The following is a 24,958-nucleotide window of genomic DNA, read 5'->3' on the forward strand; positions in this document are numbered from 1 at the left end:
TACTCCGTACTGTGGAGCCGTCTTGCTAAGAAAAGAGCGGAGCACGAGCCTGTTCTTCAAAGAGAATATGCATGGTGTGGTGAGTACTGCTCTGGTAACAATACGATTGTAAAATCTTTATCTCCACAGGCTTCGTGCATGACTCACCTTGACCTGATGGGGGGAGTTCTGTGTCTGCTCTTGTACCTGTAACAATTTCTCTCTGAATGAAACCGCCCCATCATTCTCTTTGCTACAGCAATCCATAACTCAACTCTCCCCATTTGTTATTCTCTCTTTCTACTTTTCTACTCTTCTGTCTCATTTCGTTTCACTCTTATGACTTTTTCTACCTTAATGCCCTTAACCTTTTCTACTTTTCTTTAGAGATTCCCATACTTTTTCACCCTACATCTCCATGTTTGTCTCTGAACCTCCTCTAGGAGCAACAAGTCTCGAGTAGTTTTTCAATTCTGCTCTCCAGATCCCTTCTTTCTTTTTTCCTCTTATCTCTTGGTCTCATTGCTTGTGGTTTACTCCAAATTCTGAAAGAAAAACCTCCAAACTGAAAATAAACTATTTATATCATGTTTAAAATTGCACAATGAAAGACAAAATTAAACATAATTTGATTTTACTATGAAATTGCACTTAAAATATTGATACATTGTGAGCCTAAAAACTAAACCTGACTGAAAGTTACAGATAGGCTTTAAAGTTCAAAGACCCTACGCGTTCTCACGACTCCTTTACATGGAAAAGATTTTGCAAAGATGACCGATAATCTCAACCTGCGCTGTAGAGAGATGCAGCACTGATATAACCCTGAAATCGATTGACCGGGTTTCGGTTTTGCAACATTATAATGTTGGATCACTGAGCATACGTTAAAATGAAGATGGTCATCACAACCCTGATGCTAATTACAGGAAAGGTCAGAGCAAACTATCTGCTGAGGACACAGGGGTCTTTTGGAGTGCAGAGGGCGCTCCTGAAGGCGTTTTTCTAATCTGTGGTGACATCAGCCACCTTCTATGGCGTATTATGTTGGAGCAGCAGCTTCTCCACAACTGAGAGGAAGCTGCTAGACATGCTAGTGATGAAGGCCAGCTAGGTCCTTGAATGCCCCTCAACCAAGTGCAGGTGGTGGGAGACAGAAGAACTTTGGCTAAAATAATTGGACAATTTATCCAGCAGAGATGTTACTGAAATGGAAAGCTCCTTCAGTGACCGACCGCTGCATCCTTGGTGCACAAAGCAGCATCAGATCCTTCCTCCTTCCTCCTAGCAAACTGTTAAGACTTTATAACAATCACTACTCTCAAAAACAATTGATAAGTGTTTACAACTCTGCTCTTATTTGAAGTTTTTCCTAATTTCAAATAACATTGTTGCTATTTTTCCACATCCCAGCAGATGTTATAGTATTTTTAATTTCTTGTAAAATGTCTGATGATGCTTTTTTCCAGCACAAAAATTCAGAATTAGTACATTTCTTTAAATTATCCCATTGAGTCTCTATTCCTATAAAGAAAAAGAGAGTACTTACTGTACAATTTCTTATTCTTTAACCTTAGTTAAATATGCATGTTGCATTTAACTCACTGCTGTTGCACCAGAACATCTCCACTGCGGGACAATAAAGAATATTTCTATTCTATTCAATTGTAAAAGCACACCATGGCATACAGGAGACAAAATGAACCAACACAGAGGAACAGGAAGGTGGAACTTGATGCAATTTTTAAGGAGGGCATAGCGATATATCCAGCTCACTAAACATGCATTTCTAAGATAACAGAGAATTTCCATTTTTGCTTTTATTAAAGAAAAATGATTTATCAAATCACGCAATTTGCTTTAAATAATTTGTAACCAATGTAAAATATTTAAATCCAGGTTTGACCAGCCCACATGTTGCTATTTTGTTGCAAGTCTAAATGTAAGATGGTCCTAATGCCCAAAAATAGCACTTAAAATACTTGTTTTTTGTGATTTAAAAAAAAGCTGGGTTTTTTTTCTCTTTTTTTTTTACCCCTCCAGGGTTTTTTTTTGTGGGCTCTAGTGTCCCTTTTACGAAAGTAGGCTGACAGGAATGGGGAAGGAGAGGGGGGAAGACATGCGGCAAATGTCGCCGGGTCCGGGAGTTGAACCCACGACGGCTGCGTCGAGGACTCAAGGCCTCCAAATATGGGTCGCGCTAACCCCTACGCCACCACGGCACGCCCATTTTTTTTTCTCTTTTTAAAAAAATTCTTATTCTTTAAATCTAATTCTTAGATACATTTTTGGCTTATCTAAAAGAGAATCTCTGTTCAGTGTAGATTTCTCCAGTTCAAGTCTGACCAACCTAGTATTTTAGATCTTGAGCTACATATAAGTTTTAATAGTCAAGCACCACTTCCTTTCTTATTCCAAATTAAGTGTCAAGTTAAAAGCCCTCACCTTCATATCAAGGACTCAAAATAATAGCATAAACGCCATCAGACAAAGACCCTAACTTCCAGTATTACATTTTTAGTTTGTGAGTAAAGTAAAACTTTTTAAGCTTGATTTCAATGTGATCTGATTTTTCTGAGTTAAAACGTGGGTCAGCTAAAACGCTTGTTTCTGTCTGTTTTTTTTTTTAACCAGGAGAGAAGTTGTTGCACTTGCTGCTTTGTTTGGCTGCTGATGTTTCGCACCACAATTTTCACCATGATGCACCTGTGAACTTATGCCCTGCAAGCTGAGCTCAAACTTCTTCCTCGCTCGTTCTCCACCTCTATGCCTGAGGCATTGTGGAGAAGGTGCAGTCAGTGATGCGTTGAGATGCAGCTCAAACCATCACAAACTCATGGGAGTTGGGAGACGAAGAGAGGAAAATGTGGGCAGGTCCTAAGTCAACAATCTGTCTCTGAATTTGGGCTCATCTGTGAGTAGTGAGGGCACAGAGAAGCTGTTAAACAGTAAGGTTGGACTGGCTGTTGTCCACATCCAACACTATTCTTCCTCTTACTCTTCCCCCCTTTGTTCGCTCTGCGGTGGGGTCTTCAGCTCTGTTTGTCTCTACTCACTGTGGTTCAGGAAAAAAGCCCCGCAGCGTTTTGCTCCCGACTAATCAAACTAGTCAGTGTCACCGTGCAGCCTTATCTAAAACACATGGCCATGTCAGTTTCCGTCATTCAAAAGCTTTTCAATGTTCAGCAGGTTCTACAATTTAAACAAACGTCAACACAGAGTTTCAGGGCCTCCGCCGGCACAGAAAAAATCCAAAACTAATATTTTATACATAACAAGTAAAGAAATCTGTAATGTTACTGTTGATAACAAATGTAAATAAAAATACTGTGGTGTAGGAACATACATGACTGTCAAGTACAGTGCCATATGAAAGTGTACATACCCCACAAAATCTACAATTATTGTTTTATTGGCATTTCTGGATATAAAACAAACAAAAACAAGCATATATCCCCCTTTCCTCTGATAATCCAAAATAAAATCCAGTGGCTTCATGAGCCATTCAGTAAATCGAGTCAACTTGTGAGTAATTTAATCTCAGTATAAATCCAGCTGTTCTGTGAAGGCTGCAAAGTGATCAAACAGCATTATGAAGACCAAAGAACACAGCAAACAGATCAGGGAAGAAGTAGAGGAGATATTTTTAAAAAGTAGATGTTTGGGTTATAAAATAATATCCCAGGCATCTCTCAGAAAACCATCAATCCATCGTCCAACAAAATGACAGAATGGGTAAGGAGACAATAACCAGAGAAGCACCCAAGTAGATTATGGTAACTCTGGGGGAGCTGCAGGACAACTGTTAGTCATGCACTTAGCAAATCTGGCATTTATGGAGGAAAGGCATGAAGAAAGTCATTGTTGGAAGAAATCCATCAGCAGCTCTGTTTGCAGTTTACCACAAGCCATACAGGGAACAGCCAACAGGTGGAAGTTGCTCTGGCCAGATGAGATTGAAATTGCATTGTTTTTGGCCTACGAGCAAAGCGCTACATGTGGTGGTAAACTAGCGCTTCACTTCAGCTCAGTTCTTTATTGTCCCACATGGGGAAATTTGGTTCACAGCAGCAGTCAGACAGTCGAGGCTTAAACCACACACGTCAACACAAATACCACACTAAATAACAAGGAATAAAACTGTGAAATGCTCCAAAATGTTCTAAAATCTGCCAAGCTTAGTCAAAATTAATTAGGAGCTTCAAAAGCTCTTGGGACAAAAGAATATTTCAGCCAAGTGCATCCTATAGATGGCAACCTACACCTCTGACATGAAGGGAAGAGAACAAATTTCTCTAAAAGAGGATGGTCTCTGCTGGCTGGGATGCTTGCAGACTTTTTCACAATTTGTCTGATATCAGACAGAGAGCACTGCCAATTATTTTGTTCTTATCTTTTAAGAATATGTTGCTAAAATAAGCAATAGACAAAATAACTAATCTCTAATCAGCATTTTATCAATGCCAAAAATATGTTTCCATCTTAGAAAATACTGCCTGTGCAGACTTTTATTGCAAATCACTGCAGAATGTTGTTCAAACTTGAGAAAACTGTTACAAATTGTTCCCAGGTATCTGAAACTGTCCATAATTTTCATTGGAGATTCCTTGAATATTATTGGTACAGTAGGGTGAGTGAGTTTTTCTCTTCATGTCATTTGCTTTACTGATATTCAACTTGAGGCAACGCTCATCACACTACTTCATGAAGTAGTAAAGAACAGTTCCATTTTGGATCTCTCCATCCTGCAGCAGATTGACTACAACAGTGTCATCTGCATACTTCAGGAGGTGTTTGTTTAAAAAAAAAAAAACACTCTTGCAGTCATTTATGTATAAAACCTACAACAAATTCAACAAAAAAATATATTCATGCACTACTTTATGTTGGTTTATACAAATAAAATCCCAATAAAGTTAATTAAAGTTGGTCATAATAATGTAAGAAAGTTCAGATTTTCTTATTACAGTGTATATCCCAAGTATGCAGGGTTTAAAATGGCCTGTCTGTTGATGTGCATGTTTGAATGTGTGTGTTCCTCTGTCACTCCCTCCTTCGACTGTAAGGTGACAGAGTGTGTACATATTCCAACAGCTTACCTCGTAGAGGAGGCATCCTAGCGACCAGATGTCAGATTTGAAGTTGTAGCCGTTTTCATGTATCCTCTCTGGTGACATGTAGTAAGGGGTACCCACTGGAACACAAAGGCAGTGAGAGGGAGGAGGAATGGAGCGAAGGGGAGACGAAGACAAATAGAAAGAAATAGGCAGAGGGATAAAAAAAAAGATAGTATTAATATGTTGCAGTAAACAATAAAAACAAAAAGATTTTAGTCTATATTATATAAAAACATTTGCCGTTACAATTTATCACTTTTGTTCCATTGCATACCTCGGTGGCATTACACAGACCCAAACATAAAGCCATATATACACACGTATGTGTATATACATACACATGTACAGAAATTATACCCACACACATAAATCAGTTCCCATTAGTGAGCCTCCATAATGATCTGAAACAGTAGTCAAAGCTGGCCCATTTCCAGTTCTGGTTTTGAAACTCAAGAATCCCCAACTGCCAAGGCGGATGGCAAAGCTCCAGGAAATCAGACCATCACCCAACTGGACCCAAAGAGGAGGCACAGCTCCGCTTCACATCCATGACGCAATGCAGGAGGCTTTGGAAATTTGCTGTTTTCTTAGCAGACTTTGACTGGCTGCTTTTATCATCTGCTTTCCGTTTACTGTGAATTCCCACGTAAAAGTCTATCAAGCAAATCCAGCGGGGGCATTTTATTGATCACATATGGTTAGAAGATGGAAACTTCACCAAGTTCTTAGACTTCTTTTACATCCACTCAAACAGCAGCACGAAGGGTGGCTCAGTAAAATATAAACGTAATCTGTAGGACTCACATAGTCAACGTAACCGATGACGATTATGCAAAATGTCTACATCAATGTTTTTACTCAACACATCATGCTCATGCACTTATCTTTTATTTAAACTTTTTTACAAAAGTTACAGACTCCTGTCTGCAGACTGCAGGCGTTTGTGTGTGTGTGTGTGTGTGAGGGGGCGGGGGGGTGCAGGCGTGTGTGTGTGTGTGTTTGCAGGCAATCATATTAAACTGTGTTTGAGATGCAATTTCAAAACAAACATGGTGGAAAAAGCATCTGATTCCATGTCAAATGAGCTGTGTTACTGTGACATTTCTTCTCAAAAGTCAAAGTGGTCTATAATATACCTTCAAGTTAGGGGATGATAAACTGAGAAAATTTAGACTTTCTATAAGGTTTGTTATGGATTATAGTAAAACAGCCACTGTGCAGGAGGAACATCCGAAGAGACAAAACAATCCTGACAATAAAGGCAGTATATGTATATTCTTATGCTGTTGAACACAAATTATGAAGTTATTCTCTTCCGTGTTTTCCTCTTGATGAAGCATTTAGACCAGGGACGGCCAAAGTGCGGTCTGTGGGCCACTTAAGCCCTTGGAATGACTTTGTGCAGCTCCTGACTTCAGACTGAAAAGTAGCACAACTGGGCCTAAAACCACAGAGAGTTGATATAGATGGAAAGATTTTGTTTTTCTTTGGGGTGAGATTTCATATCTGTGTAAAATGGAAAATTTTACATTGACACAAAGTTTTTGTCTTAATTAGCTACACATTTTGCTTTTATCAAGGCAACGTTTGGCACAGAGCGACCCATATCCTTATCTTGTTGCTCAGAATAGAAATACAAACCTAGATTAAAAAAAACAGTCAACCCAACTCAAACAAGGTATCTTTCTTTTAAAAAACCAAAGGTGTACAACCCATTTTATGTTTCAAATCTACAATGATTTACAGAGCAGCGCGTATGCTAGACAGGTGATGGAACAAATAAATAGGCTGAACAATTAACCAGCTGGTCTCAGCTTAATAAAATCATATTAATCTATAAAACAAACAGTAAAAATTTATTATTTTCTAATACTCAATTTATTTATTGCATATAAATATTAGGACATGATATAAAAGGTAGTGACCAAAATGTGGCATTAGGAATAAATGTTGCTTTTCTGTCTTTATTAAAAGCAATGAATTACTGAGTGACATGTTTTTGATTGAAAGATGCTCAGAATCCAGAAAGACATTTCTGTACATTTTGTCTCACTGGTTATATCTGGACTTAGGTAAATGTGCATTAGTTGTTGAGTTTACAGCTGAAGAGAGCTGGTGTGTGTGAGCATCCCTCATGCTGAAGCAACTCAAGAGATAAGTCAGCTTGGATAAAAATATTAAAAGAAAAATGTTCAAAAACAGGACTGAAATTTGTATACGCACAGATAGTCTCCAAGCTATTCAGCACATTAAACGGTCTAACGGAGGTCAAATTATAAACTGTAATTAATAAAAGTTAAAGGGAGAGGCATTAGACTCGACGTCTACTGACCTCAAAAGCTAGCACTTTTAAATTTGGTGAAGATCTAATTGGGTGGAGAAAATCAGCTTTAATCTTAGATGAGTGACTCTGAATAAAAAAAAGCGTTATATGTCATTCTGAAAATAATCAGTATCCACAGCGGCATATAGAGGAAGAAAGGGAGGAAGTGTAAGAATACAGGGATTGCGGCTTTAATTGGTTATCAGGTTTTCATTGTAGTTTAGATACATTATTGGCTCTCTGGCTGTGTGTGTGTGTGTGTGGGTGTGTGCGTGTGTGTGTATTAACACCCATGTTTGTGTGAGAGCTCTGTGAGGCCTCCCGGTGCGGTCTGAACAGGCTCCCCTAACATCCATTATTAGTTGATTAAAAGAATCAGCCTCCCTTATGCTAATAGTTGCATAAAAAGGGCTGCAGCGTCGGGCTCAGGCTCCTTTAGTGAGCCGAATTAAGGACACATTATTTATTCATGCAAATAAATTGAAAGTCATGTAGGGATTGATTTCCATTATAGTGAATAGCAATGACAACACTGTTTTCACTGCATAACGGCTTAAGTGTTGTTGAATGGGAGGTGAGATGCCATCGAGTATAAAGAACGCAGCACTTCTGAACCCCTGCTGAGCGTACAGTGAAATGAACAAAAACTTGTCTTATTTGAGATGCACTCATTGATTTGATGCCATTTCCTTATAAACTTTAAACCTAAAGCTCCAACAAGACTATTTCAATGTTTCAGACGGAGTTTCCATTAATAAACCTGCTTTTATCTGCGCTCCATTACAGCTTTCACTTCGCAGAATTTTGAATCACAGTCGAAGGCGATGAATTAATTTTCATTCAGACTTCTCTGTTTGAATCCAGGCAGCAACACACAGTCAGACTGAAATGGAGAAAAATATTTTGAGATGTTTTCTGCTGCAGCTCTTTTGTTGTTGTTGTTGTTTATTCTTTCTACACATCCATCTGAGCCATCACCCCAATTCAACTCTCTACCAACCTCTTTCTTGATTGCATGCCTTTAAACCTTCCAACAACACATACTTTAAAATACAAGATGAACTCAGGGTAAATTAGAGTTATAAAAAAAATACACATAATATAAATGCCATTTATAACGCACCGTTTCAGAAAGAGAACATTACACCAACAGTTAATGATGGTGTAATCCGACCATCAGATTGTGAATTTAGTAGAATGATCCTTAGCAGACCAACAACTCCACCACTAAATGCCTAAAATAATCAAGTGGCCTAGTTAAAGTCTGGACTTCAATCTGCCTGAAATGCAGTGGTATGACCTTACCCAGGCAGTTTAGCTTGAAAACCTTCTAATGTTGCTAAAATAACAAGTCTATAAAAACAAAAGTGACCAAATCTCTTTCACATTGATGTAAAAGACTAATCGTCGCTCATCACAAAGCTTGAGGGCAGTTCTTGCAACAACCAGTTTGGTTTAAGGAACTTTTTCATAGAGTTTGGTTGGTCTGGATAGATCTCTTCCCCAACTTGTTAAAATGATTTATAAATCACATTTTATACTTATTCAGGTTATCAAACCTTCCAACATTATATTCTTGTTTGAAGCGCATGGGAAACTGTTCCTTTCCCATCAGATATTCTGCTTCATTCTTGTCCAGGAAGCTTCTGTTTTCCACATTTCATTTGGCCATTTTTGGGAGAAGTGGTCCAATGTGACTGGAGTAGCATGAGCAACAGACCATGTGGGTTCTGACTGACACAGCAATGCACTAAGATTTACGTATATTAGCACTTTGTTGTAGCATTGGCTGGAAACCATTGGTGAATGTATGTGTATATTGCAAAGTAAGAGAAAATGTATTTATAGCAAAGCACCTTGGAATAGATGTCACCTACAAATACAGTCAGATGAAGAATATGTCAGTCAAACAATCACCATGTTTTTTATTAGAGAACATGGGTGTGTTTTAGTACATTTTTGTTTGTTATCATTTAAAGCACTCCACACCAAATGAATGCAAAAGGACACACATGCTTGTTTTACAATTAGAAGGGCTTTAGGTTTCCAGTGATATGGTAACATTGTAGAGGGGAGCTGTAGATAGAATACTATTCAAGGTTTTTGAAATGTGTTGTGCATTTATTATTAAAAGATAACATTTCTATCTTTTAAGAAAAGATAAAAAAGATTTCTTACTTTTCTTTTATGAAAAGTAAGAAATTAGCATTGGCAAAGTGTTAATCTCAGACTAAGATTAGCACTTTGCCAGGACTGATAAATTTTATGAAATGGTTAAATTCCCCACAAGGGACCATTAGACACTAAATTAATTATACTATGTTCAAACTGTGGTACACTGAGTAATATAATATGTTTATTTTGTACTTTCACATTGTAAAAAGATACTCAACTTTAACCCACCCTTTATTTTATGTTAGGTTAAGGCCTGATGAATTTAAAGACACAAAATTTAAACTTCTATTTTGTTCTATTTTCTTATCAACAATGATAATGTTTGACAGTGAATTATTGTACCCTCATCGAACGTATTTAACAAACTGTGATTTAATCTACACTAAGACCCCTGGTGTATGTTCAAACTAAACTGAGGGTGTATCAGCACAAGTCCATATCTGTACAGAAGACAAAAAGGGTATCTTCTCTGTCTCTCTCAGTGTGTGTAGTGTTTTAGACAGGGGAAAAAGAAGTGTGCATGTGTGTTGGTGTATGTACTGAGAAGCAGCTGAGTTGAAAGCCTTGGAGCTGACAGGCTGTAAGCCTGGACCTCCATCTCAGCTCCACCACCCAACTCCTCTGTTCAGCTGGGTGGCTGGGCTCATTACAAACCCACGCAATGGCATGCATACACACTGCGCTTCTGTGTCTATCTCTGTGAGGTCATTGAATGACATAATGCAATCCCCTGCTCCTTTCCCTTCAACTTCAGCAGATGACTTCAACCTTCATCCTGACATTTCTCTCACCCGTCTCACTAAAGCCAGGGCTTCATTTGCAAACAGCCACCTTATGTTTTTCACAGGAAGAGGAAGAGACAGAACGTCCTCACTTTTTAAAAATGGGCACACTGGAATGATCAAAAACTAAAATCTGGTTCCCACAAAAGCAGTCAGACACAGATATAAATACCTATCTCTCACCACTCCACCACACAGCTTTTCTACCCTTTCTTCCTCCTGTGTTTCCTGCCATTCTCTCATTTTACTCTGTTCTTGACAACTTCTTTTTTCTCCTCTTTTTTGTCACTTGTCACACTCCTTTCTTCTACCTGAGACACTGTACATTTTTTTCACTTTCTCTCTGTCACCCCTTCTTCTGTTTCTTACGCTCATTTCATTTTTTTTGTACCATATTGCCTCTCTCCCTTTCTTCCTCGCTTTGCTCTCTCTTTTCACTCGCTTCCATTCTCCCAATTCTAGTTTTCTCACACCTTCTCCCTCTCTCTCCTTCACCTACGCCGTCATATTTCCCTGACTAAAAGTCAAAGCACCAGAGGGAGGGACAGCGGGAAGGAGAAGTGACAACAAGCAAGGCACAGAAACAGCAGCAGGAGAGAAGGTGAGGTGACAGAGAGAGACAGAGAAGATCTGCTGTTTGAAACACACAGTGAGAAATGTCAAGGGGAAAGCCAGACGGAGGAGGAGGTGGGGGGTGAAGCGCTCTGAGTCTCTTGTGTCGATAGGTCATGGTAACCTACAGACATTATCAGCTTTTTCCAGTCCAAGAACGTCTACAGATATCTGGATTTGGTAAATACATTTACACATAAATTGAATGTTGTCTTTTTTTTCTTTTTTGTGTATCGGTCTAAAACAGAAAGGCAGTGGAAATCAGAAAAAAAACCTGACAAGTTCCTCCTGATGCTTTAAGTATTGTCTGTGGAAAACAACATGCAAATGAACCCAACAGTATCAAAACTGTTGTTACTGAGGGGGAAAAAATCAACGGCTAGTTGATTTTTTAGTGGTTTAAGTTTTAAAAAACAATGCTTTTTATGATTCTATACAAAAAAATAATACATAAGCATTAACATTTACCATGTTCAGTGCAAAAACCTGCACTACAAAAAAATAAAAAAATCAATCTCCACTGATTCACTCACTGATCACCTTGACCACACTTCAGGTGGGGCTGCCTGTCCTCTATCAGCCTAAAGAGGGTGCTGTGGACTCAGCTTTTAATGAGCAATCACACACACGCAAACACATTTTCAATCTTCTCTTCTGGCACTGCAGGATGTTTGGTTGATAGAGCTTCTGTTTTAGCTGGTCATGTGACTAACACGTTCTCAAAGTCTGAGCTGCTGTAGCACTGGGGACTGAGAATAGCACACAGTTTGAGGTAATAACAGTTCGACACGGGAGGAGACACGGTGTGAATGGCATCCCAGTTGTCTGTGGAATTTGTTTTACTGAGTTTTCCAGTGTATGAAGTTGCAGAAATGTCCAGAGGGATGGTGGGTAACAGCACAGCTGATAGAACTCCAAGTGTCGAAATTGATATCTATCAGATTTTACATTGTTTTCTGACATTTTAATACTGTCTGAAGTCTGGCACTTTGGAGGCTAGACTGGAAATTATATGTGAATCTCAATAATCATCTGCTTTTTCAGGTGTGTGTATGATGAAAAGTATTTATATACAAAACGTCAGTAAATATCGGTTTCACAACAAAATTTAAAATGTGGGTATTTCAGACAGTGAGGTAGAGAATAGTAGTCCTAATATTCTTCTCCTTTTTCTTTGTCTCTTCGATACTTCTCCAAATCTAGAAAATACTTTATACCTTTTCAGACTCTGCGGGAGCAATGATTAAAGTGTATATTACAGAATATTTCTTATGTCTTGTAGTTACCACAAATACATTATAATCTTTTACTACCATCTAGAAAGATTGTCACGAGGCAGTCACATTTTTCACACTGGAATTTGCTTAAAGTAATGTGTGCAAACATACGTATTTCAGTAATGTGTACAAACATACGCATTTCACCACACAACTTCCGTATTCTGAGGGAAGCATTTTCAAGTTTAAGCTGTAGAAACCATTATGTTCAAATATGTGGCAACGACAGCTACTTTTTGCAATGCAATGCTCTTCTGGGAACCAGGGGTTTTAACATCCATAAGACTTTTTTTGTTCTAACTAAACACTGCAGCAGAACCAGCACACCTTGTCATTGTAAAAGAACTTTCTGACAACACTGACGAAAAAGACCCAAAAAACATCCTGAGTATGAGCTCAAGAAACACGACAGAGCTTAAGGTGTTGACTTGGGCCAACCTCTGACTTCTCAGATCCCTACAGGACATCTCTGAGACAGACAAGAACAAGCCCAGTCCATCGAGACCACATTCTGCAACAGTTGGCACCACAAGGCTATAAAAACATACATGTCAACACCATGTCCCATTTAAGATCATGTTGTCCTGCAAATATCAAATGAATTTTAATGATGGATGGAGTTTCTGCAAAAGCAAAACATTTGCTTCCTTCCAGATGTTAAAATCTGGTTAATACAGGCGGAGATAAACAATTTACGACATGTTACTCCATGTTCTTATTTGGTAAAGAAAACCAAGTCATTAGGCTTGAACACTGTGTAAAAAGTCAAGTACACACCATAAATCTAGAGGCTGTGGAACTAATTTTAGCAGCTTCAAATTTAAGAGTCTTTTGTTTGATCAGTTCAGTTTTTCACCTTGCCTAGGCATCAATGGCTTGTATTGCCATTAATAATTAGAAAAACATTGATAGTCCGCTGGAGATGGACCCCCGTGACCCTGCAAGAATAAATGTGTGAAGACAATAGATGGATGATTGATGGATACTGTAAATCCCACTGGTTTTTCACCTTGGAACTAGAATGAGTTCAACTGAGTTGTAATGTTGTTCCCAGATTTGGCTTTTAAATCCAAGACAAAGCGAATATAACTGGGATTGGCCCTGGGATTAATAGATCAATACAACACTCAACGCAAAAAGAGTCCGAGCTCCAACAGTAAGTCAGAGATCTCAGGACATCGACTATAACTTCTGCATTCTTTGTCTTAGGTGCTCCTTATTTACCTGGGCAAAGGACTGTCACCTCTTGATAAAACACACTGACTAACGAAGGTGATTTTGGTTGAGTTTGGATGATCTTAAGTCCAAATCCAGAGCAGCAATCTACCAGGAAATTCAAGAGCGATTTCTGCTTCCTTCTGCTGACAAGCTTTATGAAGATGCTGATTTTATTTTGCAGCTGGAACCGCTCCACAGTCAAAACTAATTCAGTGACTGCTCTTGACTCACCAAAAACATTTTTATTAGTCTTAAGCAAAATTGACATTTTTGGAGAAATAAAATTTGGGGTTTTATTCGCTGCAATCCACAATCATCAAAATTAACAAAAACAAATGTAAGAAATATATTGCCATGCTGTAAACAGTTCTATTTCTTCATACATTTTTGATATGTTTAATTAACTGAGACGCAGCTGTATAAAAACCCAGTACACAAAGAAAAAAACAAAACAAGACCAAAATTAAATAGCCTACAAAATCTGTTAATTGTAACAGGTTCTGAGTCCCAGATTAAAAGCGAAATGTGAGAAGAAAATAGTAAAACGGAATTTTGCCCACTTTTTTACTGTGTTTCCGCACCCTAATTTATTTGGGGATTTCGTGCAGCAACTTTCACTTCCTTGAAGGAAAAATAGGGTGTTACAGGATGTTATTTCCTACCAGTGACTAACCGGTCCATCAACATGAACAATAGCCATGATTGTAGAGAAGGCTAGCTTGTTTTATTGCACCCGGTTTAAGTAAGACCTGTGTGACTCCAGCCTCAGTCCTTAACGGCGTCAGGGTCAAAGGTCAAGCTAACAGGAAGCAGTTAAGTGGCCAATGGCAGAGCAGGACTAAGCGCTGAGAAGGCTTGATGACTACATGATACCAGACTCACCATGCCTAATGAAACACTGGTGGATTAGAAGCTCAGCATGTATACTTATGTGTAGACTGTTGTGAATTACCAAGAGAGTGAGCAGCAGTTGTTTTGGAGCTGAAGAATCTTCCCAGTCCCAAGTCTCCCAGTTTAACCACACCAGTAGCTGTGATGAACACATTGGCTGGCTTGATATCTGAGAAAAGAAAATCACAAACAAAATAAATTCTGAAAAATAGCCCAATTTAATTTGGCAACCGTTTTTTTTTGGTCAGCACACAAAACAGGCACCTGAATAAGAGACATTAAAATATCATTTCAGTTAATGTGGGCGTTAGCAAGCTGTTTTCTGAAGTAATGGTAATGTGACCTGCCGAAGCCTTTGAAATTTACAGCTCCCGTATAATTGTAAGCAGCTTTTGAATAGGCCGTCTCTGCTAAGTGGCTGTTAGAGCTCAGAGCTCAGGGTTCATTTGTGTCCCTGTGTCCTAATCAAAGTCAGCATTAATGGAAATACATCACCTGTAACTGAGAGGGTCTCTGAACGAGCAGCAATCTGTGCACATGAATCCAGAATGAGACCTCATAAACAGAGCACTTTTTTAGATGATGTGCTTGTTAACAGCTAGACTTTAAGCCTGTCAAGGTGCTAGAGCAGATAACAGAGATTTATTATTATTGTTTGACGTTCAGATTCGCCTTTCGCCAAGTTAAAAGGTCGGGTAAACCATTGGTTCACTTTCTGTTAACAGTTTGCTTAAGTAGTTTTCTTCTCATCATGGGATTCGGGGGATTAGAGGCGAATAAGAAATCGACCTGTGACCAGAATAAGACAATTTGTAACTTGACTGGTCCTGAACAATGACCGACTGATTGACAACTCAAAAAAGCAATCCTTTTCCTAGTGGAGATGGCAAAATACATGAATGCTACTAAGAAGCACTGACAACAACACTTCTTAATTTCAATGACGTCATAACGGAGAGTCAACCATTTTCACTACCTGTGGTGTGTCTAAAAACGAATTGTGAGGAATAACACCAAGGCGAGATGTTTAAGAAGAAAACATGCTGAGATCAGACAGAAAGAAATAAAAAAAATCAGAAACAAATAAGTCAGAAAGAAAGTCACAAAGTCAGAAAGAAAAAAGAAACAAATAAATAAAGAAAGGAAAAAACAAACGAACTTTGGAAGGATGGATGGATAACAGGTTCCTCTGTTTTATCTTTCGGAGATTTCAGCCACTGTCTTTTGAGGAACACAGCGTAGAAAACATTCTGTTTTCACTGACAATGCCGTGTAGAACTTCAACGCTCAGAGTGAATGTTGCGATGGAAAATACGTCGGTGGTAAAGAACGTCAAAATGCATCAACACAACGAGTCTAAAATGACATTTAAAAAACAAGCACTTGACAGAGTCTGGCTATATCGAGGCTCACTGCAGGAAAAAAAGGACACCAGAGCGGCCAGATAGCAGGTAAAGCAGCGCACAAGTACCGACACTCACTCGGATGATGGTCAGAAAGCTAAACAAATAACACAAAAAATAATTTAAGTCAATGGGCTGGTGGTAGAAGACACTGGTTCTGCTCTCGTTGTTGAACCACCGCTATGCGCTAGTGGTAGTAATATTTCACAGACGTAGCGCCGTTCAACCTCCACCCAGCGGAGAACTCTCACACCAAATGTCTGCTTAAAGCTGCAGCATGTAACTTAAGCAAACAAACACAAAATTTTACATATGTATTCAAATTTTCTCTATGTCCTGACATGCGACAGATAATCTATGAAAAATAATCAATCTCCTCTGCCTCCTCACTGTGCTCTGCAGAATTACTCCGCTCAGTCAGAACCAACCAATCAGAGCCAGCATTAATCAGCTAGCCTTGCGCTCAGGAAGTTTTGACTCAAGAAAAAAGGAAACTGAATTGAATTACTGACATTATTTGATATATGAATTGTTGTGAGATTTATTTGACTTACTGTATGTATAATTTAGGGTACTGAGAACCTTACTGTTAAATATTATGTTACTGATTGCAGGTTTTTCAATTGTCCTTTTGACTGAATAGCTGCTGTATTGTGCCTGCAAGTATTTTGCATGTTTATGTCTAAATTTGGTGAATTTATTACCAGATCATTTTTCCATTTTGCCAGATCACATAGTGGCATTTATGCCTAACGTGAAAAAATAAGAGGAGATCCAGATGATCGGCAGTGACTTCATGGATGATTGGAATTGGCAGCAAAAAACAAAATAAAACACAAATTTACATGTTATCAGGAGCCATGGGACCGGCATGAAACTCTCACAGTAAAATAACCTGAAGCAAAAATGCCTATCGACACAATTTTTAACAGAAATGTGAAATATGTTTTAACAGAGTATTGCAACTTTAACTTCCACATCATAAATGTCCATACATTTTTGACCAGAAATATTTATAAATATTGGTCTTTCTTGTAAGTGAAGGAAAATGGTGAAGACTTTAATCCCACTAACCCAGAGTGTACAGCAACAGGTGGAGGAGGGGTCCTAAACTACAAAACAGACATGGGAACATAAAACTACTCTGGCAATTTCTCTCGCATCTCACTGAAAGGACTTTAAATCAAAGAAATTATATGACATGATATTTTTCCACTTTTTAAAAAGTGACTATTTAAAATCCTGTAACACCTTGATGTTAGTAAACGTCTCATGGATAAAGGTAGATATGAAGCAACAGAGCTGTTTCATACGAAAAACAAACATATACTGAGTATGAAATTAGAAAGTCTGTAAGAATATGAAACAGTGATGGTGCCAAATGAGTGGCACTTCTAAAAGATAAAAACAAACTGTTTAATTACCATAGTGAAAGTACAGAACAATGCCCTGACCCATCAGAAAATTCCCTATTAAGATGTACTGAAGCATGTATGTGTAGAGCAACGCTACCTCTGTGCATGACTCTTCGGGAGTGCATGTGTTCAAGCGCACTGCAGAGCTGGACGAAGTACTTCCACACCGTTCTCTCTGGGATGAGCCTCCTCTGCTTCTTAAAGTGCTGCAGCAGGAAAACAAAAACAAAGAGCCAAGGTTACATTAAAATGCAGCAGGGGCAACAGACAAACAAAAGATTTTACTACAAATTGGAAAAAAGTACAAAGGATAGAGTTACTAGGTTGGCATGTAAGATTTTATGTCTTTGTAGAGTATCCTTCCCCACACACTGACTCCACTCCTAATGCAAGCCAGACCAGGCTATCGTCTGTCCCTTGCATATCCAAGTTCTGTCTCATTTTCTGTGCAGCGTACAATGGAAAGCACATGCATTCTCCGGAGCAAAGAAAAAGAAATTTGTGGTGCCTTCTTAAACTCCACCATCTGGCACACAGGACTCTTGTTGCGCTCAGCCCACAGTGGCAGAACGGTTCCTCCTGTTTTCAGAGTTTATGCACGTATAACTATTTGGAAGGCTAGGAGTTTTTCTTGATTATCAACACTGTGGTTCAGCTGATAAAAGCAAAGTGATGACACGAAGGCAAACTGATCAACTATGACTAAATGAATTAACTGGTTCTTGGAACTCCTATTTGGGCGGCTGTGCAGCAGTGCAGGCCATAAAAATGTATCAAGTTCTATGATCACAATTTAATGGGGTGTCCTTCAGGCTCCAGCTCCAGGAAAGAAAAGCCTGGAAGTAGACCAGGTTAGACGAGAGCTGTGCACACAAGGAATGCACTTGGAGTATTTAGCCAACTTTTACCAAAACAGAAAAAAAATGTCTTAAAATTCTGGACAGGATAAATTTCACCAGGAAGTTCAACTTGTATGAAGAATTTTGTTGCACAACGGAGACCTAAAGCAAAAAATGTTAAATCTCCAAGCACATTAAAAGGCAACGAAGGCAGGATTTTGCATGCGCTATAAAAATACTTTATTAAATTTCCTTTTATCATTAACAACTGTCCTTTTTATACAAAATGTTTCTCAAAGCACATAAAGGTGCATAATTTGGGATCTCTGAGCAAATTATTCCATGTTCAAGGTGCACAGTATGAAAAAGCAGCCTTCCCTGAGATCAATCAATGCCCTTGGTACGTTAAAAAGAGGCAACTAGTTTAAGAAGCGTGGCTGCTAAAAATCCGACATGAGACGGAGGGGAAACTGAGGCAAGCTGGGAGTTTATCCAGGACTGCTTTACAGGCAAAAATATACCACAGGTTTTATCTGCAAGTGGTCAATGATGTCCAACTCACCAAATCATAAATAATGCAACGTTTGCATTTGTAATGAGAAGAGTTGCATGGCACACTAAATCAAGGCTCCAAATAAGGGAGCTGCATGCAAGAAGAATAGATCACAGCATAATCAATCATAGGCAGAAAAGTTGCTTCTGTGTGTTTTTTTTTCCTTGGTAATACAGGAAGATTTATTCCTAAAGTAATTTATGAGCTATTCAGTTTGTTTCTCTGAAACATATTATGCTTGCACTGCAAATAAGTAAAATTCTATACACCTGTTCAAATATATGAATCGATTACAGAATTAGCTGAAAAAGACCAGCATGTCCTGGTAACAGCCAAATTACTGTATATTTTAGTTGTTTTTTTAATTATATTTTATACATATCCACTTATGGGTATAATGAATGTCAACCAAATATTATTAAAAATGAGACATTTGGTGCAAAAAGGATTTGTGGATCTAATTCCCAGATGCATAAAACTAAAAATATACAGAAAAAAGTTCACATATTTTCAAGCCACCACAAGCTTCTGGCTTCTGACAAGTAAGTGCCGTAATTCCTCCCCACATAATAATCGGAAGAGTTCATTTAAACTGGCTGGCTTTCTGAAACAGACCCAGTATAAAAGCATAACCCATGTAGTTTCAATAGGGCTGAGGGTCGGAGCCGTTCCAGGAGCTGAAAATTGTTTTTCAATGTGTGTTTGGGGTCAATATCTTTATGGGACACACACATGACTTTAAATTTCAACCAAATTATTGCTACTCTGATAGTTCTTTTCATTACTGTGCTTTGTGCAATGACCAGTAACACTTGTGAAACAGTCCCTCAGCATGATGTTACCACCCCTATGCTTGACAGCTGGTATAGTGTCCTTAGGTTTTCAGCCTCACCTGAACTATAGATAAATTGAAATGATATAACAAACCAGCCACCTTCATAGTTTGGCCCAAAATTATTCCTGGCAGGTTTAGGTTTAAAATAATCTTTTAATTCCTTGTGAAAATAAAGTCATGCATTTCAACTATATTTTTTGGAATTACTATACATTTAGACCAAGGTCCAGTTTTAGTATTTTATCTTGCAACATTCACTGCATCTCCAGATTTCAAATCATCCCTGAAATTGAAACACTATACTTCACTTTATATCTGTAAACAAACCATTTTATTTGTATGTAGACCATGACACAGTTTATTTTTGCTGGATTCACATGAATTACAGTCATAAAAATTCATAAAATTAGCTCTCAAAAATTGTATCTTTTTATCAGGGAACTTTGCATCACACCCCATTCTATCTAAAATTTAAAATTCTATTTGTGTTTTTATCCCCATTTAGGCCAGTTGACTCTTTTGAGGTGCAACACATGTAAATTAAGATCCCCGATCAACCTCCAAAAAAACTACTTCTGGTTGAAACGTCTAGGCTATTTCAGGTACACAACATTTAAATCTGCAGAGGTAAAAAAAGAAGAAAAAAAAAACATCTAAGGGATAAAATAAATACAGCAACCTTTATTGCTCTCTAAAGTTGATGTTTTAGTCATGATCTTATACTGCTGATCGGGGACTTGGACCCAGAAGCAACAGAGTGGCTAAATTTGGACTGTGTGGTAAAAATATGTAACATATTCCCCAAATCTCTTGTTCACCATTTGTGCCCAAACAATCCTTGCATTGACATCCCCTGTGAGTTGGTTCCTTAAATAACCCTGCAAGAGGATGTTTGAGGGGTGAGATGCAACTCACTGCATCCATTAAGATATTACAATATTCCTACACCCAACAAAAGCTAGAATATATATTTGTCACTGCAGTCTTAAGTACCTGATTATATATATATTTAGGTGGTGATTTGCTGGACGCTGTTTATAACAAGAACAGAGGGGCAATAAAGACTTCAAAAACTGAAGTAGCAGAAATATAAAAAGGTGAGAGATAACTAAAAATGGATAAAGGTGTGATAAAGAGAGGAATGGAGATAGACTGATGGATAAAGAAAGGGAGGAATAGACCTTGGCCTACATCCAAACAAAGCCTCAGTAAGGAGCCATTCTTTCTTTGCCCCCCATTTCCATATCAGAGGACCGTTTGATGTCAATGGGGGAGCACATAGACCTCACCAACACCCTCTTTTCTATGCCTTTAACAGCAAACACTGCACATGCAATATTCTGTAAGTGCATGCAAATCAGGGACCATCTGATATCATTCGAATCCTGAGATGGTCCGAGAGAAACAGAAAAGTAACAGTTTGGAGGAAAATACATAAAAAAGAATAATAATAATTTACATTTTTTTTTACAATGTTTTGTTTTTTTAAATATGGCATGTTGTATGAACGCGTTTACTGCACAGCCCAAGGCAGGGAAACTGAAATCTGGCAAAAACATCTGGCCTGCCACTGTTAGACTGGAATAAACAATCAATTAAAATGGTGAAGAAGACAAATGGTGCAGAGAAGTAGCATATATATTAAGAGTTTGTCTTGTCAGCAGAGATAAGGCTGATGACACAACCCCAATGCTCTGAGCATCCGAGAACGCTTAGCTAAGATAGCAGTGACACTTAGTGGTTTGTTATCCTACCACCATGTTACCTGCCATGTAACATCTTTGTAAAATGCAACTCAGAACATTTGCTTGAATGTGTGTCTCCATGTTTGTGTCTGCATCTTCTCTGCTTACAAAGTAGACTATATGTATGTGTAAGGTGTGTGTGGGGGTGGGTGTGTGTGTGTGTGTGTGCCAAGCCTGCCATGTTCACTCTCTTGTACCACTAATCCTCGCCTCTCCTAATTTGCTATGTTGAACTGTGCAGATGTGGATCTGCTGAGTATGACTGCAAACAGCTTGTCGAGCTGTGCTGATACAACGCTGCAGCATCATTTATGCATAGCAGAAGACCAGGCTTTTTCACATACACACTCCTAATTTGCTTTACTGGCAGATTTTTATGATAACTGGGGTGTCGGTCTAACTCGTACTCAAAAAAAAGAAGAAGAAGAAAAAGAAAAAGTATAAGCTGTGGATAAAAAAAGCACTATTAATGCTGGATAACCCCAAGTTTTTCTTCTGCTTAAAAAATTAAGACAATTCCTTGAATAAAAACAAGCACACAGATTTGATGTCAAATTTTATTTTACTTAAACCTGATTGTACGGATAAGAATTAGAAGAAGCTCCAGCCAAAATAAAAAAGGTTTTATTCAAAGTTTTTCTAGGAACCGATACGAAAACAAACATTGCTACTACTTCAACATACAGCCTTAACAGCAATTATTTCAGTTTAAATTCATCCAAGTACCCCCTACACTCAGAGGCTTGAATTTTATTACCACTAACAGCTCAAGATTTCTAACAATGTCTCTTTCACGGTCTTGGCAGATGTAAACACGTTCTAGTGAGATGAAAGAAGCTTGCAGGAGGCCTTATATATTAGTTTGTTCCAGTATGAAGGGATGATTAAGACTCAGTGTCCAGGATGTCAAACCCCTATAAAATAACCACAAACCACAAGCCTTCTGCAGTCAGGCCTTCATTTATCAAACCACTCACTGGCACTTTCTGCTTGTGTGTGCACATGGCTGTACAAGAGCATCATAAAGAGACGAACAGGGTATAATTTAAATCTGGCCTCAACCCTCAGAATTTAAATTTAAAGAAAAAAAATCTATATATATACATAACAGTGTATGAAAGCGGTCAATAGCAGAGTTGTAAGTTATACTCTTTGTGGCAATTATCTTGATTTCTCTCTAAGTTTTGATGTAGAGCCAAGATTAATAACAGTGATAAATAACCGGTGTCTTGCTAAAGTATTTATACTCCTTAAACCTTTTCACATTTTCCCACCATTACAACCACAGCTTTAATTATTTTGTTGGGCTATTATGTGATAGACCAACACAAAGTAGAGCAAAACAGTGAAAATGTAGAAAAATACTGCACGGCTTTAGTTTTATAAAAAAAATAAAGATCTATGACGTGTGGTATGCATTTGTATTCAGCACCCTTAATTCAATACTTTGTAGAACTACCTTTCATTAAAATTACATCTCCAGGTCTTTATAGATGTATTTCTACCAGCTTCACATATTCAAAGGCTGAATTTCTTTAATGCAATGTCGCTCAAGTTCAATAAGATCGGATGGAGAGAATCTGTGAACATCAATATTCCAAGTTTTAACACAAACTCTCAGTTTGGCAGAGTTAGGTTGTCCACTAGTCATTTACACAAGCAAAAATTATTTAATAGAATTAATTCACTACATTAAAGAAAGACAACTGGGTTCCATAGCAAAACATGATTAAAATCCAGTTTTGCAAATTGACATGAATAATAAAATGTCAGTGATTCAACAACTTTCTTTTACAAGTAAAACATAAAACACATTTTGTTTGGTACATGTACACTCTCCATGCATTGTTAAATTTCTAATAATCAGTCTTTTCCTGGTTCAACAATGGTTTTATTCTCAACTCTCTACCATGAGGCCAAATTTATAGAGTGCACAACTATTATCTGTCCTGTCAATAAACTCACACAGCTCAACTGTGAATCTCCGCAGCTCCTCCAGAGTAACCAGGGATCTCTTGGATGCTTCCCTGATGAATAATCTCCTTGCCCAGAATGCCTATCAAAGACAACCATGTCTTTGTAGGTTTGCAGTTGTGCAATATTTAGATTTTCAGATGAAGGAGTGAATAGAGTGAACCTTGGAATATGTGCTAAACATCCACACAACTTCACTACTGAAGGTCTGCTGGCTCCTCACTAATGTTCTCTAACAAACCTCAAAGGCAGATCTATTTAAAATACACACAGTTTGATTGAGCTTACTACTTTGGCCATTTCTGAAGGTGATCGGTAACACTTGATTTTATTTAGGGGCATAAAGGAAGAGGTACTAAATAAAAGGCACACCACAATTTCCAAAGTTTTATCTGTAAAATCAACACATTGACCTTTGTTGGTAAAAAAAAAAAAGGGAGAAACTGTTTGGTTAACAAAACCTTTCCAAAAGTACAGTATAAAATACTGGATGGAAGTTCACAGTGTTTCAAACTGTTATTTCTGCTATGTTGGAGCTGCTTACCTTGATCATACGAGAGAGATCCCCAGCATCAGCTAACTCCAGAACTATGTTCAGCTCATTGTCCTCAATAAAAGATGCGTGATACTTTATCACATTGGGATGATTCAATTGCTGTTGGAGGGGAAAGGAAAACAAAGTCAGCATGTCAGAGCAGACAGAAGAAATGATGGTGACATTTGTCATGTGGGCATCCTTGGTCACTTTCACCAGCTTCTTTCAGCTGGTACAAAATCTTCAAAACAAGGTTATGCACAGCAAAGGTGTGTTTTTGTGCAACTCGCTGTACTCTCACCACCAATTAAAATAAAAATGGCTGAAACCATGCAAACAAAATACATTTGGTACATGGGGACCTAATGAGAAGGTTTTGTCCTCAAGTGTGACAAAGCTGGATGACATGTCACAACAAACCCCTGTCTATGATGACAACAACCAATGTGTGTGAGACACATAGACACAAAAACACACACAAGCGTGACAGGCTGACATGGCTGGCAGTCTTTAAAAAAAGAAAAAGAAAAAGCTAGCGTCCCTGGCTCATCTCTAGCGGAGAATCCTTCCTGCTGGTTGGTCAATAAGGCAGGAACAGCATTCCCTGTAGTAAACAGAAACTTTCTTTCTATCCTGAGCAAGAGACACGTGAGGGGAAAAGAGGAATGTTGATGGAAAAGACACGAATGACACAGTGACAAGGAGGAGAAGGAATGCAGACAGGGCAAGGTTGAAGAGCTAGGGAGGAAGAACAAAGGCGTGGATGGAAAACAGAATGGGAGAGGGATAAGGTAAGCTGAGTTGGAGATAGGGGGAAGGGAAAAGCAGAGAGATGCTGATATGTGGATAGTTGGAGCCGTGATGTGAGCAGACGGAGGGGTGTGACACGCGTCCTCTGCTCGGCTCTGCTAAGCCTCCTCTGCTGTGATTAAAGAAATGTTCATGCTCTGGATGATGCCGAGAAGAGGGGAAAAGGAGAGCACAGTGGAGTACACTACGCTACACTACACTCTCAGACTCCATCTCTGCATCCTTCTGCAACCCTCTTCCTCATTCCCGCTCTCTGTCTCTTCCTCACGTCTCCATCTTCCCTTTCTCCCTCCCTTGTCCTTTCTTGCCAGATGTATTTTTGGCTCAGAGTGGCAGTTCTGCACGGCTCCACAATGTAGCACAGCCAGAGAGTGATGACAAGCCCCCCCATGTACCTCACTTCTCCTCCTCCTCCTCCTCCCTTTCCTCACCCAACTCACTGCTCCTCCACAACTTAGACCTCAGGCGAATGATA

General features: G+C 38.6%; 1 protein-coding gene across 1 annotated transcript in view; it reads right to left on the reverse strand.

Annotated features, from left to right (window-relative positions):
- nek7 (NIMA-related kinase 7) overlaps positions 1-24,958 on the reverse strand; it is a 78,150-nt gene that overhangs the window by 15,872 nt on the left and 37,320 nt on the right. The window contains exons 5-8 of the mRNA XM_032572255.1: positions 23,683-23,793; positions 17,290-17,398; positions 14,436-14,543; positions 5,079-5,173 (exon numbers count right to left, since the gene is read on the reverse strand). Of these exons, the coding sequence (XP_032428146.1) occupies positions 5,079-5,173; positions 14,436-14,543; positions 17,290-17,398; positions 23,683-23,793 (423 nt within the window). The remainder of the gene's footprint in view (positions 1-5,078; positions 5,174-14,435; positions 14,544-17,289; positions 17,399-23,682; positions 23,794-24,958) is intronic.

The sequence above is a fragment of the Xiphophorus hellerii genome, chromosome 9 (assembly GCF_003331165.1).
Source record: "Xiphophorus hellerii strain 12219 chromosome 9, Xiphophorus_hellerii-4.1, whole genome shotgun sequence".
Classification (NCBI taxonomy): Eukaryota; Metazoa; Chordata; class Actinopteri; order Cyprinodontiformes; family Poeciliidae; genus Xiphophorus; species Xiphophorus hellerii.